General features: G+C 50.5%; 1 protein-coding gene across 3 annotated transcripts in view; it reads left to right on the forward strand.

Annotated features, from left to right (window-relative positions):
• Positions 1–12,460: 12,460 nt before the first annotated feature.
• Positions 12,461–15,071, forward strand: part of LOC138293690 (transmembrane protein 176B-like) — a 139,066-nt gene continuing 136,455 nt past the window's right edge. Inside the window, exon 1 of one of the 3 annotated variants that reach the window (XM_069233000.1) lies at positions 12,461–12,600. In XM_069233000.1, the coding sequence (XP_069089101.1) occupies positions 12,541–12,600 (60 nt within the window). In that variant the 5' untranslated portion in view covers positions 12,461–12,540. The remainder of the gene's footprint in view (positions 12,601–15,071) is intronic. The other 2 variants (XM_069232999.1, XM_069232998.1) reach the window with 2 other exon arrangements.

A 15,071-nucleotide genomic window follows, 5' to 3' on the forward strand; every position in this document is an offset into this window, starting at 1 on the left:
CCATTGCTTTAGCCAAAGACACGGAACTACCCCCTTCTCTTCCATTACAATGTAAGCTGGTGTACCTTCGGGCGGCGTCTCCTCTCCTACGCTCGCTTTAATATAAGACTCCCCCTTCATCGCACTCCTAAATGCTTTAAAGAATTTCATTTTCTCGTCCTTTTATTTCACAAAGTTTGTAATCAATAGGTGACTTTAATTCCCGGAATACTCTTCGCTTGCCTTTCCCCTTCCAATCGAGCCCCACGGACTGCGTCCAATCCGTGCGCGACCCTTCTCTGCAACCAACCTATCCCAGCGCGGCTCCTAGTGACGTCACACTCACACACACTGCGGCTGACAAAGCCTCGCGGCTAGTCTTCCTTCACTCACCTCCTCTCGTAACAACTTCTTGCATATATTGCGAGCTACCAAAATAAGACAGATCTGTCGGTTTACTACAGGAAGGGTAACACAGTCGCTTCAGGACCTTAGGGACCTTTCACTAGCCTCGGCCGCTATTCCGTCTTTCTCGGTCCCCACGTTCGCAAGCAAATCTGACCCGCAGACCTACTCTCAACTTGTCAATGATCTGATCTAGTGCACTTAGAATCTTGTCAAAGCCCGAAGTCGAATTTTCTTTCACTCCCTAACACACGTACCGACTCGTTGACCACGCCCGGTCAACCTACTAAACCGCCCAGACCACAACATGGATCAACATACTCCGGAGTCTCTTGACCTCGCAGGGCCCGTCTCAACAACAACAACCACGTGGACCTTTTTATGCACAAAGCGCCACACGCACATGAAGTTCGACGACTTCCCTACTCTCACACTCGGAGCCGCACCTCCGCTATCTCTATGAAGTTCGACGACTTCACTACTTCTACACTCGGAGTCGCACCTCCGCTATCCTCTAAAAGAAAAAATCCTCGCAACCTTTTCACACACCCTGCGGCAATAAGCTGTGCAAGCGCAAAACCCTAACTTCACTCATACCATCACTAGTACTGCCAACGCTGATTCCACACCTCCGTTCTCTCCATTCGCAAGCTCCGAGATCCCGGGAAAGTCGCGGTGGACCTAGCCCATCATCATTCTGTCAATCTGTTTTACCCAAGAAAAATCTAATTCAACTCGTCAAGTGGGGTCTCAAAATGCATAACCGTTAATTCAACACCATGTACTCTAGGAGTACAGGGTTCCAAAAGACGAAACCGTCCTCTGCTACCATCTACTGTTAGAGCGGTCCGTACTAATAATTTTACCTGTTTCGGACGCTCTTTAGGCCGATGAATCTTTTGACTAAGTGGGAACTCTCTGTACTCTTAATCGATCAGTCGCATCAAATCAATAATCAATAACGTACATAAGCAATACCTTGATCAACATAACACTTAACAATTAATCCAGAATACATTTCGGCGAACCCTGACCTTTCAGTCAGGAATAACCACACCAGTTTATTGCGAAGTTAGTGAATTTATTTCCCTATATTAACAAAGCTAGCACGATATAAATGTGCCTCAACACCAAATGATAAACATAAATGAACATTAATAGCTGTCCATAGTGTCGAAACAAGTGCAATCTATGAAGCATTTGAATCACAAGGCATTCGATAATAGCAATGCAAATCACTAATACGATAATCTGTAATGAACTAATTGCATACATTTAGTCAGCACAACAAGATCTCAAATTGCCTCGTGCGACATATGGAATCCTCGTCTAACCTCAAATTAGCATCTGCATGTGGGACTTCATGCAAAAACAATTTAGCAACATTAATTTAGAAAAACTCCTAACTAGGGATCTTATCAAAATCAGCAGTTGGTTACCTAAAAGAAACACAATGCAATTTTACAATTTTCCTTTCATATTTACCAATTACGATCAGCATACAAGGAAGTCTTTGTCTCACAGGTACCGTTTCTCGATCAGCATTGGTACCGTTTCGATCAGCATGGGACGGGACAAAAGGGCAAGGGTGGACGGGGCAAATGCCTCACGGCGGCAAGGTAAAACTACTACTTCATGCAAAGGGATCAGAGTTAAAGTCTCTAGGGCAAGAATCATTTGAAGTCTCTTTCTCTCGATTAGAGAAAGAATCAAAGTCTCTCAAAATGGCGTTGCAGCAAAGTGGGCCATAATAGCTACGAAGTCAAAATGGCGTAGTGTCCGATGATAGAGGGAGATAATAGCGCAATGGCAATCATAGCGCGTAATGGCTACCTTCTTCTCGTGCACCTGGTTTTTATAGACAACAGTTCAAGTCCAGTAGGGTCTTTCATTGGAGGGTTCATAGGTTATGTTGGACCTGGCTTTTTGACAGGGACATCCCCAAACTTTTTGCCTCCTTCCTCCTATTTTTTCTGACCTGTTGTTGTTGGCTTTTGACCTCTGGGCACTTTACCACTGCTAACCAGTGCTAAAGTGCATATGCTCTCTGGGTAAATTGTACTACTGATTGGTTTATCCATGATTGACTATTTAATTTACTTGTAAGTCCCTGGTAGAGTGCACTACATGTGCCTAGGGCAGGTAGATTAAATGCTACTAGTGGGCCTGCAGCACTGGTTGTGCCACCCACCTCAGTAGCCCCTTAACCCTGTCTCAGGCCTGCCATTGCAAGGCCTGTGTGTGCAGTTTCACTGCCACTTCGACTTGGCATTTAAAAGTACTTGCCAAGCCTAGAACTCCCCTTTTACTACATATAAGTCATCCCTAATGTGTGCCCTAGGTAACCCCTAGAGCAGGGTGCGGTGTAGGTAAAAGGCAGGACATGTACCTGTGTAGTTATATGTCCTGGTAGTGTGAAACTCCTAAATTCGTTTTTACACTACTGTGAGGCCTGCTCCTTTCATAGGCTAACATTGGGGCTGCGCTCATACACTGTTGAAGTGGCAGCTGCTGATCTGAAAGGAGCAGGAAGGTCATATTTAGTATGGCCAGAATGGTAATACAAAATCCTGCTGACTGGTGAAGTCGGATTTAATATTACTATTCTAGAAATGCCACTTTTAGAAAGTGAGCATTTCTTTGCACTAAAATCTTGTTGTGCCCTTCAATCCACGTCTGGCTAGGTTTAGTTGACAGCTCCTTGTGCATTCACTCAGACACACCCCAAACACAGGGTACTCAGCCTCACTTGCATACATCTGCATTTTGAATGGGTCTTCCTGGGCTGGGAGGGTGGAGGGCCTGCCCTCACACAAAGGACTGCCACACCCCCTACTGGGACTCTGGCAGACAGGATTGAGCTGAAAGGGAACTTGGTGCATTTCTTAGAGACTCTTTGAAGTCACCCCCACTTCAAAGGCACAACTTAGTATAAAACAGGGCCTCTGCCCTACCTCATCAGACACTTGCTGGAGAAGAAACCTGAACCAGAAACTACACCCTGCCAAGAAGAACTGCCTGGCTGCTCAAAGGACTCACCTGTCTGCTTTCTACAAAGGACTGCTGCCTTGCTGTTGCCCTGCTGCCTTGCTGAACTCTTGTCTGGCTGTGAAAGTGCTCTCCAAGGGCTTGGATAGAGCTTGCCTCCTGTTCCTTGAAGTCTCAGGACCAAAAAGACTTCTTCCTTTCACTTGGACGCTCCGTGCGCCGAAAATTTCGACGCACAGCTTGTTTCGCGGCGAGAAAAACGCCGCACACCGACGCTGATCGACGCGACGCCCTCGGGACGATCGAAACTTCGACGCACAACCTCGCAAGGAAAACGACGCCCGACTTTCCAGGAGAAATCGACGCGACGCCTACCGTGAGCGCGAAACTTTGACGCACGGCCTCGCAAGGACAACGCCGCCCGACTTCCAAGGAGAAATCGACGCGACGCCTGCCGTGAGACCAAAATTTCGACGCACGGCCTCGCAAGGACAACGCCGCCCGACTTCCAAGGAGAAATCGACGCGACGCCTACCGTGAGATCGAAACTTCGACGCTCAGCCCCGCAGAACGACGCGCAGCCGGAAAACAAGCAGGAGAATCCACGCACAGACCTGGGACATCTGGTAATCCCCGCGATCCACAAAAAGAGACTGTCTGCGCGCCGGAAAACGACGCCCGACTTCCCCGCGTGGAAAAGAACGACGCAAGTCTTTGTGTGCTGAGGAGAAATCGACGCACGCACCCCTTTTTCCACGCATCTCTTCTCCTGTGGCCCTCTGAGGAGATTTCCCACCAGAAACCAGGTACTTTGTGCTTGAAAGACCCTTTATTGCTTTTTAAAGACTTAAGACACTTAATATCACTTTTCAGTGATATCCTTACAAATTCTTATTGCAACTTTGATCGTTTTGACCTGCAATTACCCAGATAAATATTCTATATTTTTCTAAACACTGTGTGGTGTATTTTTGTGGTGTTATACTATGGTGTTGTATGATTTATTGCACAAATGCTTTACACATTGCCTTCTAAGTTAAGCCTGACTGCTCGTGCCAAGCTACCGGAGGGTGAGCACAGGCTGATTTTGGATTGTGTGTGACTTACCCTGACTAGAGTGAGGGTTCTTGCTTGGACAGAGGGCAACCTAACTGCCAACCAAAAACCCCATTTCTAACATTGGTGATCAGCGGTGAGGATAGGACTTGTGTTTGTGCAGTAACATACAGTAGCTAAGTATTTCACTACCTACCCACAGTTGAAGGTCAACTTGATTTTTCATCTTTTTTGGCTCTTGGTTCTCTGATGTCCTCCTGGATATACTATTGATATTTTGGACTTTGGATTTTGGTTTTTGCTGATAAGATCTTATCAAAATGGGATTGTGTACCTACTCATTCTTTGTTCGTACTGACCACCTCACTAAGGCTGACCTAAGGAAGCTTTGCAGACAATGGGGCCTTCCTGTAGCAAGGAGATCTACTAAAGCGGAGATGCTCCATCACTACATAGTCTGGGGGGAGGAAAGATGGGCAGAGAGAGAGGCAGCAAGAAACCAAATGACTAAGTACCCCTCAGATGAGGAGGAGGACTACGCACATGAGGAGGAAGACTACTCAGATGAGGAGGAAGACTACTCAGAGTTGGACAGTGACCCAGAAATAGATGAATGGCTCCGAAGTCAAAGGCGACAGGAGCAACAATTAGAGGAGTATCTTGCAGAGGTTGAGGCAAAAAGACTCTTAGCCCTGGAAGAAGAAAAGATTGCAGCTCAAGAGCTGAGCTGTAAAGAGCTGAAACTGGAGGCCGGAAGGGCTGAGTCCAGTTCAGATGGTGGCAGCAAAAATCTTGCATCTAGTACTGCTGAAGAAGGGCACAAGCCCAGAGATGTGGTGCCCAACTTGAAGAAGGGAGTTGACACACCCCAGGCAGTTCAAGGGTATGAGGTAGTTCCCGTTATGCACAGGGTCCCTGAGAAGGATTGGGGAACTGGCACAGGGAGTCATATTCCTACTGGGGGGAGGGACACTTTACTGACTCTAGCAGAGAGTGACAGAGAAAAGGGTTCCCCCATGGTGGACGTCCTGGATATAGAGTGTAGAGACATCCCAGAAGAGTTTGGGTTGAGTGTCAGGGACAGACAGATACTGTCTCACCAGTCTCAGGAGGGTGAAGTAGAGTGCTTTTCCAAGGTTGAGTTACTGGGTGGTTGGGTGAAGGGTACTGTGGTTAATACATGTGAAGGGCAGAGTGATGTAATTGCTGGAGAGCATATGTCTGGTCCTTATTTTCCAGAGCTACGCCAACACCAGGTGGAGTGTGAGTTCTCTGACCCCAGGGAACTTACAATGGAGGCAGACTTCTGGGTGAGTACCAGAGAGTCTGAAGAGGCATTTGGGGGTGCTCCTGAAGGGAGTGGTCTAGGTGGTTCCCAACCGAGTGTGGTGGGAGAGGATTGTAGTGTCCCAGGTAGGTCCCAGGTCCTAGAGGGTTCCATGAGGGAACACCAGGAGGGAAGCCTAGCCTGTACCGTAGGGCCACCTTTTGAGGGAAGCCCCGCAGTGTCAGAAGAACTTGGGGGGGTGACTGTAGCCAGCATCCCAACAGTTCTGGTGTCTGGCAGTACCCCTCCTAGTGAGGGGGTGCAGAAGTCCAGACATAGGGTTGAGAGGGGGTTGGAGACCCCAGTGGAGGACCTTGAGAGTCCGGGGACAGCTCTGAGAGCAGAGCCCCCCAGGAATGACCCAGGTGAAACCGTTTCTGGTTTGGGGGAAACCCAGACTCTGCCGGATGGGCAGAGGTCGGGAGACCTGCGCCAACCAGACTCTTGTGTGGCCCTTGGGGACGGTGTGTCCCTTGTGGGGGGTGAGAGTGCCCCCCAGGAAGTCCTGGCATGCCAGGCAAAGATTCAACCTCAGGGTGGTGACTCTGGGTTGGATACCCAGGTTCAGAGGTTAAACTCTGACCTGGTGGGAGGTAGATGTGCCTCCCAAGAAGTCCTGCTGTGCCAGGCAATTGTCCAACCTCAGGGTGTTGACTCTGGATTGGATGACCAGGTTCAGAGGTTAAACTCTGACCTGGTGGGGGGTAGGTGTGCCCCCCAGAAAGTCCTGGCATGCCAGGCAATTGCCCAACCTCAGGGTGTTGACCCTGGGTTGGGGAACCAGGCTCAGAGGTTAAACTCTGACCTGGTGGGAGGTAGGTGTGCCTCCCTGGAAGTCGTGGCCTGCCAGGCAATGGTTCAACCTCAGGGTGGTGACTCTGGGTTGGCTAACCAGGTTCAGGGGATAAGCTCTGACCTGTTGGGGGGTAGGCGTGCCCCCCAGAAAGTCCTGGTGTACCAGGCAGTGGTCCAACCTCAGAGTGCTGACTCTGGGTTGGATAACCGGGTTCAGAGGTTAAACTCTGACCTGGTGGGGGGTAGGTGTGCCCCCCAGAAAGTCCTGGCGTGCCAGGCAATTGTTCAACCTCAGAGTGCTGACTCTGGGTTGGATAACCGGGTTCAGAGGTTAAACTCTGACCTGGTGGGGGGTAGGTGTGCTCCCCAGAAAGTCCTGGCGTGCCAGGCAATTGTTCAACCTCAGGCTGGTGACTCTGGGTTGGATACCCAGGTTCAGAGGTTAAACTCTAACCTGGTGGGAGGTAGGTGTGCCTCCCAAGAAGCCCTGCTGTGCCAGGCAATTGTCCAACCTCAGGGTGTTGACTCTGGGTTGGATGACCAGGTTCAGAGGTTAAACTCTGACCTGGTGGGGGGTAGATGTGCCCCCCAGAAAGTCCTTGCGTGCCAGGCAATTGCCCAACCTCAGGGTGGTGACCCTGGGTTGGGGAACCAGGCTCAGAGGTTAAACTCTGACCTGGTGGGAGGTAGGTGTGCCTCCCAGAAAGTCCTGGTGCGCCAGGCAATTGTTCAACTTCAGGGTGGTGACTCTGAGTTGAATGGCCCAGTTCAGAGGTTAAACTCTGACCTGGTGGAGGGTCAGTGTGCCCTCCAGGAAGTCCTGGGGTGCCAGGCAATTGTTCAACTTCAGGGTGATGACTCTGAGTTGAATGGCCAAGTTCAGAGGTTAAACTCTGACCTGGTGGAGGGTCAGTGTGCCCTCCAGGAAGTCCTGGCGTGCCAGGCAATTGTTCAACTTCAGGGTGGTGACTCTGAGTTGAATGGTCAGGTGCAGAGGTTAAACTCTGACCTGGTGGAGGGTCAGTGTGCCCTCCAGGAAGTACTGGCGTGCCAGGCAATTGTTCAACTTCAGGGTGGTGACTCTGAGTTGAATGGGCAGGTGCAGAGGTTAAACTCTGACCTGGTGGGGGGTAGGTGTGCCTCCCAGGAAGTCCTGGTTTGCCAGGCAGTGATCCAGTCTGAGGGTACAGACCCTGGGCTGGAAGACCAGGTTCAGGGTGTCCCCCCGGACCTGGAGGGAGGGGCTACTGATAACAGTGCCCCTACCATGTTGTCTTCTGAGGAGGCCACTCCTAGTTGGAGGGTGCTGGACCCCAGAAGGGAGGGCAGGGGGAGGGAAACCTCACCCCGGGCCCTAGTCCAACCTGAAGGTACAGGCCCCAGGTTGGAGGGCCAGTTGCAGGTTAACAGCCCTGCACTGGTGGAGGAATGGTACAGGGTGACTTCTGTAAGCACCCTGACCATGTTGGACTCTGGGGGTACCGCTCCAGGAGGGAGGGTACAAAGCCCCAGAGGGGAGGACCAGGTTCAGGCTGTCATCCCTGACCTGGTGGAAGGGAGAGTGGTTAAAGGGTGCCCAGCACCTGGGGCTACCGCCCCCCACTCTCCACAGCCACAGTGGTTGGAGAGCTTTGAGAGGCCTGGGGCCTGGCTCTCATCCCTGGCAGCTGTCAGTAATCACTGTGGCTTGCTGTCCGGGTGGACAGAGTTATCCCTGGGGAGGGGACAAGTGTCACACCCCAGGGGTAGAGTGGGCAACACCACTGTGTTGGTCATGGTGGTACTATCCTGCTCCTGGGATACATCTGTGAGCAAAGTAAGGTTAGGTGCTGCACAGATGGGATCCGCAGGTAAGGAGAAAGGTTCCCCATGGGTTGGCTTAGTGGACCCTGAGAGTATGGACAGAGTGATCCAATTGGAGTCAGGAAGGCGAAGAACTGGAGCATGCCCCTGCTGTTGTGGGCATGGGTCCTTGTTCTGTCGCCTCAAACAGGGAAGTACATCAGGATAGTGATTGTTCTCCCCTGGCTTTAGGCTGGTAGGGGGTCATGTTGGACCTGGCTTTTTGACAGGGACATCCCCAAACTTTTTGCCTCCTTCCTCCTATTTTTTCTGACCTGTTGTTGTTGGCTTTTGACCTCTGGGCACTTTACCACTGCTAACCAGTGCTAAAGTGCATATGCTCTCTGGGTAAATTGTACTACTGATTGGTTTATCCATGATTGACTATTTAATTTACTTGTAAGTCCCTGGTAGAGTGCACTACATGTGCCTAGGGCAGGTAGATTAAATGCTACTAGTGGGCCTGCAGCACTGGTTGTGCCACCCACCTCAGTAGCCCCTTAACCCTGTCTCAGGCCTGCCATTGCAAGGCCTGTGTGTGCAGTTTCACTGCCACTTCGACTTGACATTTAAAAGTACTTGCCAAGCCTAGAACTCCCCTTTTACTACATATAAGTCATCCCTAATGTGTGCCCTAGGTAACCCCTAGAGCAGGGTGCGGTGTAGGTAAAAGGCAGGACATGTACCTGTGTAGTTATATGTCCTGGTAGTGTGAAACTCCTAAATTCGTTTTTACACTACTGTGAGGCCTGCTCCTTTCATAGGCTAACATTGGGGCTGCCCTCATACACTGTTGAAGTGGCAGCTGCTGATCTGAAAGGAGCAGGAAGGTCATATTTAGTATGGCCAGAATGGTAATACAAAATCCTGCTGACTGGTGAAGTCGGATTTAATATTACTATTCTAGAAATGCCACTTTTAGAAAGTGAGCATTTCTTTGCACTAAAATCTTGTTGTGCCCTTCAATCCTATCTGGCTAGGTTTAGTTGACAGCTCCTTGTGCATTCACTCAGACACACCCCAAACACAGGGTACTCAGCCTCACTTGCATACATCTGCATTTTGAATTGGTCTTCCTGGGCTGGGAGGGTGGAGGGCCTGCCCTCACACAAAGGACTGCCACACCCCCTACTGGGACTCTAGCAGACAGGATTGAGCTGAAAGGGAACTTGGTGCATTTCTTAGAGACTCTTTGAAGTCACCCCCACTTCAAAGGCACAACTTAGTATAAAACAGGGCCTCTGCCCTACCTCATCAGACACTTGCTGGAGAAGAAACCTGAACCAGAAACTACACCCTGCCAAGAAGAACTGCCTGGCTGCTCAAAGGACTCACCTGTCTGCTTTCTACAAAGGACTGCTGCCTTGCTGTTGCCCTGCTGCCTTGCTGAACTCTTGTCTGGCTGTGAAAGTGCTCTCCAAGGGCTTGGATAGAGCTTGCCTCCTGTTCCTTGAAGTCTCAGGACCAAAAAGACTTCTTCCTTTCACTTGGACGCTCCGTGCGCCGAAAATTTCGACGCACAGCTTGTTTCGCGGCGAGAAAAACGCCGCACACCGACGCTGATCGACGCGACGCCCTCGGGACGATCGAAACTTCGACGCACAACCTCGCAAGGAAAACGACGCCCGACTTTCCAGGAGAAATCGACGCGACGCCTACCGTGAGCGCGAAACTTTGACGCACGGCCTCGCAAGGACAACGCCGCCCGACTTCCAAGGAGAAATCGACGCGACGCCTGCCGTGAGACCAAAATTTCGACGCACGGCCTCGAAAGGACAACGCCGCCTGACTTCCAAGGAGAAATCAACGCGACGCCTACTGTGAGATCGAAACTTCGACGCGCAGCCCCGCAGAACGACGCGCAGCCGGAAAACAAGCAGGAGAATCCACGCACAGACCCGGGACATCTGGTAATCCCCGCGATCCACAAAAAGAGACTGTCTGCGCGCCGGAAAACGACGCCCGACTTCCCCGCGTGGAAAAGAACGACGCAAGTCTTTGTGTGCTGAGGAGAAATCGACGCACGCACCCCTTTTTCCACGCATCTCTTCTCCTGTGGCCCTCTGAGGAGATTTCCCACCAGAAACCAGGTACTTTGTGCTTGAAAGACCCTTTATTGCTTTTTAAAGACTTAAGACACTTAATATCACTTTTCAGTGATATCCTTACAAATTCTTATTGCAACTTTGATCGTTTTGACCTGCAATTACCCAGATAAATATTCTATATTTTTCTAAACACTGTGTGGTGTATTTTTGTGGTGTTATACTATGGTGTTGTATGATTTATTGCACAAATGCTTTACACATTGCCTTCTAAGTTAAGCCTGACTGCTCGTGCCAAGCTACCGGAGGGTGAGCACAGGCTGATTTTGGATTGTGTGTGACTTACCCTGACTAGAGTGAGGGTTCTTGCTTGGACAGAGGGCAACCTAACTGCCAACCAAAAACCCCATTTCTAACAGGTTAGCTTCAAATTGTCCAATCAAAAATGACAGTTCTCAAGCTTTTACTTAAGCATACATTATCCTTGGAGATGGGTACGCAAGTTGCAACATTGTCTACCAATTAGCTCACTTTTCAGAGCCTCCATTGTCCGCACCTGCAAGTCGACCTTGAATTAAAGAGAAAATATGCCAGGCTGGCACGAAACTTTAAGATAAGCATGTGAACAGTTTCTGTGGAAAAGTACAGCTTCAAGCAAAAATACACGTTTATTAGCACAGTGGAAAAATATGAGCATCTAACCCGTGAGACCGGGCAACTAGGCCAAAGCCTCCGCTAAAGTCATGCTAAGCTAAAGCAATTCAAACAAGCAAATCGTAGCACACGTTTATGATTATGTCGGATTAGTGCAATTCTAATACACCACGTTATATAAAGCACGCGTATAAATGATGGCAAACTACTCTGAGGGCACATTTTGTCCCCGTACAATCTTTATTAGTTCTGTTAATGTCACACATGATTATTTCACACTACGGAAAGCTTGCAGTCAAACGTATTGGCAAACGTGCAATTATCCATGTAGCAGGGTCGGTGTCCAAGGCGGTATCAAACTGCCCCAAGGAGGGACAAATGTAAAGCATTTAGCAATGATAACAAAGGATTTTTGAAAGGCAAGCCCATGAACAGTGATAGTGATGGGCGTGAGGTGGGCGTGGTTAAAAGTCCACCGATAGATTACAACATGTCAGAGCGCTTGCCCGCTCGACCTAAAAAAAATCACCATCATGGTGGTCTGATGACCCCAGCACGCCACCATCCCTTTGATGACAGCGAATCATAATGCTGCTCAGTTTGTGAACTACCTCATTAATATTCATCAGGTAGGTTAAATTGTGACCGGCTACGATTTGGAATTTTAGGAACCAACCTAATAATACACAGGTTGGCGCACAAAATGCCAATACATTTTGTAGACGTTGGTGCCCAAATTGAGAGCACTTCTATCGAATACATTTGAGTACATTCCAAATAAGACTCGTTATTTTTTGCAATTTCCGACTTGATATTTGGAGTATTAGTTCGCCAGGCCCCCGGGGGCAGTGGGCACTTGATTTCTTGCATGTGTCCCTCCGCACACAGCCGCTCTCGCTGCCGGGGCTGCCCCGGAGGCGGAGGGTCTGCTTCACGCCCTAGGGTGACCAGGCATGTTTTTTTTTTGTTTTTCCTGCTGTCCAGGCAGATTTAAGTAAGTTTGGCTCGTGTCTCGGTTTTCAGAGAAAGCCCGCTGAAATCGGGGTCAGGCAGCTTTGTGTGTTTCACCACAACACTAGTGAGCAACTGATCACGGAAAGAAATTTAATAAGCAGGTGAACTGCTGGCCTTAAAAAATATATTTTATTTGTTTAGTGTCTCGTTGTCTGTGTTACCATGCGCATGAGCGCTGTCACTCTGCGACCCCGGAATGATGCACAATTCTGGTCCTTCTATTTTTGTGAATTGTCACGCATTTTTGTTTTTAAAATCTGGTCAAACTAAACCTTTGGTGGTCTGAAGTGCGCCAGTTGCTTGTGCTTTCAGTGCCCACATGGAGGAGGGAGCAGTGGTCCCTCCCACCAGTGCCCGCCCCCTCTCCTCCAGAGTCATCATAAACTCCCTGGCTGCCAGGGGCGGGCATCTGTTCCGCTGCAGGAGTGGGGGACCATGGAGTCTGCAGACGCCCCGCAGGTACACGCGCCTGCTGCAGCGCGGGCGGGGGGGCAGGTCAGTGCTTAATATGAGCCGGTGGTTTCCTGTGCGGGGCACCGGCACTTATTTTTATGCATCAGGCATTTACTGCGAGCAAAAGACACATAGGGGAAAGAGAGGAAGAGAAAAACGGAAAAGCGTCACAAAGGGAGAAAGGGGAAATCTGTAAGAGTGAGCTGAAGGGGCAGGGAGTGGATGTAAATGGATTGAAGAGGCCCGAGATGGCACCAGGATTACGAAATGCAGCAGCCTCATGTTTCCGAGGAAAGTTTTGGGCACCAGCACGTTTTTATTTACAAATTAAGCATTGGGACAGCTGGGCAGGTACAGGATCCTGGTGTAGAGTGGAGATGGGGCAGCTGGGCAGGTAGAGGTGCCTGCTGCAGAGTGGATGGGACAGCTGGGCAGGTAAATGCTCCTGGTGTAGAGTGGAGGAGGGCAGCTGGGCTGGTACAGGTGCCTGCTGCAGAGTGGAGGAGGGTAGCTGGGCTGGTCTAGGCGCCTGCTGCAGCGTAAAGGAGGATAGCTCGGCTTGTACAGGCGCCTGCTGCAGAGCAGAGGAGGGTAGCTCCGCTGGAACAGGTGCCTGCTGCACAGTGGAGGAGGGTAGCTCAGCTGGTACAGGCGCCTGCTGCAGAGTAGAGGAGGGTTGCTGGACTGGTTCCGGCGCCTGCTGCAGTGTGGAGGAGGTTAGCTGGTCTGGGACAGGCGCTTTCTGCAGAGTAGAGGAGGGTAGCTCGGCTGGTACAGGCGTCTGCGGCAGTGTGGAGGAGGGTAGCTCGGCTGGTCCAGGCGCCTGCTCCAGTGTGGAGGAGGGTAGCTCGGCTGGTACAGGCTCCTGCTGCAGAGAGGAGGAGGGTAGCTGGGCTGGTTCAAGCTGCAGACAGGAGGAGGGTAGCTCAGCTGGTACAGGCTCCTGCTGCAGAGAGGAGGAGGGTAGCTCGGGTGGTATAGGCTCCTGCTGCAGAGAGGAGGAGGGGAGCTCAGCTGGTTCAGGCGATTGCTGCAGTGTGGAGGAGGATAGCTCGGCTGGTACAGGCGCCTGCTGCAGAGCAGAGGAGGGTAGCTCGGCTGGTACAGGCTCCTGCTGCAGAGAGGAGGAGGGTAGCTGGGCTGGTTCAGGCTGCAGACAGGAGGGCAGAGCTGAGCGACGGGACACGACAACAAATTGAATTTTGCGCAGTTTCGTAAAGAGGACTTGGGAGGGTTCGGTTGAACTGTGTTTCCCTCGCCTGTCTCACCCTTTATGTTTCTTGAGCACTGATAGTTTGCCGATGAGTGTTTGGCTGTCAGTGGACGTCCAGCAATCAAATGTGGGTGTCTAGTAATAACTGTCGTCACCTTGGTCTCCGATAGATAATTCCTTGGGGTGTGGGCCACCCAGAGACATGTTAAGGCGTGGATGGGCAAAGTGGGCGACTGCCCGGGGCCCCCACCTTTGAAGGGCCCCCAGAGAGGGTGATATTCCTCGCTCTTTCGCTGTCTCTCCTCTGTTTCTTGTTCTCAGCCTCTCCCTCTCCGCTGTCACCGCGAGGATTTGTGGGGCCCTCGGCCAGGCAGATTACAACTGTTTGTGTGACACATTTTCTAAAACGTATACTTTAATATTTATTAACATTTTGCGATCTTCAATGAGCACAAAATGGATATAAACATTCAAAATTGGGAGACAAAGTATTTTGTGCTCCGGGCCAAAAACCCTTACTGCAACATTAGGGCCACTTACTTTCTGGGTGTCTGATAACGCCTAAGGGTGCGGGCCTCTTGGATACTGGGTGTCTGATAACGCCTAATAGAGAGAGCCTCTTGGATAATGGGTGTCTGATAACGCCTAAGGGTGCGGGCCTCTTGGATACTGGGTGTCTGATAACGCTCAAGGGTGCGGACCTCTTGGATTCTGGGTGTCTGATAACGCCTAATAGAGAGAGCCTCTTGGATAATGGGTGTCTGATAACGCCTAAGAGTGAGAGCCTCTTGGATACTGGGTGTCTGATAACGCATGAGGGTGCGGGCCTCTTGGTTACTCGGTGTCTGATAACGCCTAAGAGTGAGGGCCTCTTGGACACTGGGTATCTGATAACGCCTAATGGTGAGAGCCTCTTGGATAATGGGTGTCTGATAACGCCTAAAGGTGAGGGCCTATTGGATACTGTATGTCTGATAACACCTAAGGGTGAGAGCGTCTTGGATACTGGGTGTCTGATAACATCTAAGGGTGAGGGCCTCTTGGATACTGGGTGTGTGATAACGCCTAAGAGTGAGAGTCTCTTGCATACTGGGTGTCTGATAACGCCTGAAGATGAGGGACTACTGGTTATTAGGTGTCTGGGAACGCCTAAAAGTGCGGGTGTCTTGTATACTGGGTATCTGATAACACCTAAGGGTGCGGGCCTCTTGGTTACTGGGTGTCTGATAATGCCTAAAGGTGAGGGCCTATTGGTTATTAGATGTCTGATAACACCTCAGGGTGCGGGCCTCTTGGATAC

Source organism: Pleurodeles waltl, chromosome 4_2, assembly GCF_031143425.1.
Source record: "Pleurodeles waltl isolate 20211129_DDA chromosome 4_2, aPleWal1.hap1.20221129, whole genome shotgun sequence".
NCBI lineage: Eukaryota > Metazoa > Chordata > Amphibia > Caudata > Salamandridae > Pleurodeles > Pleurodeles waltl.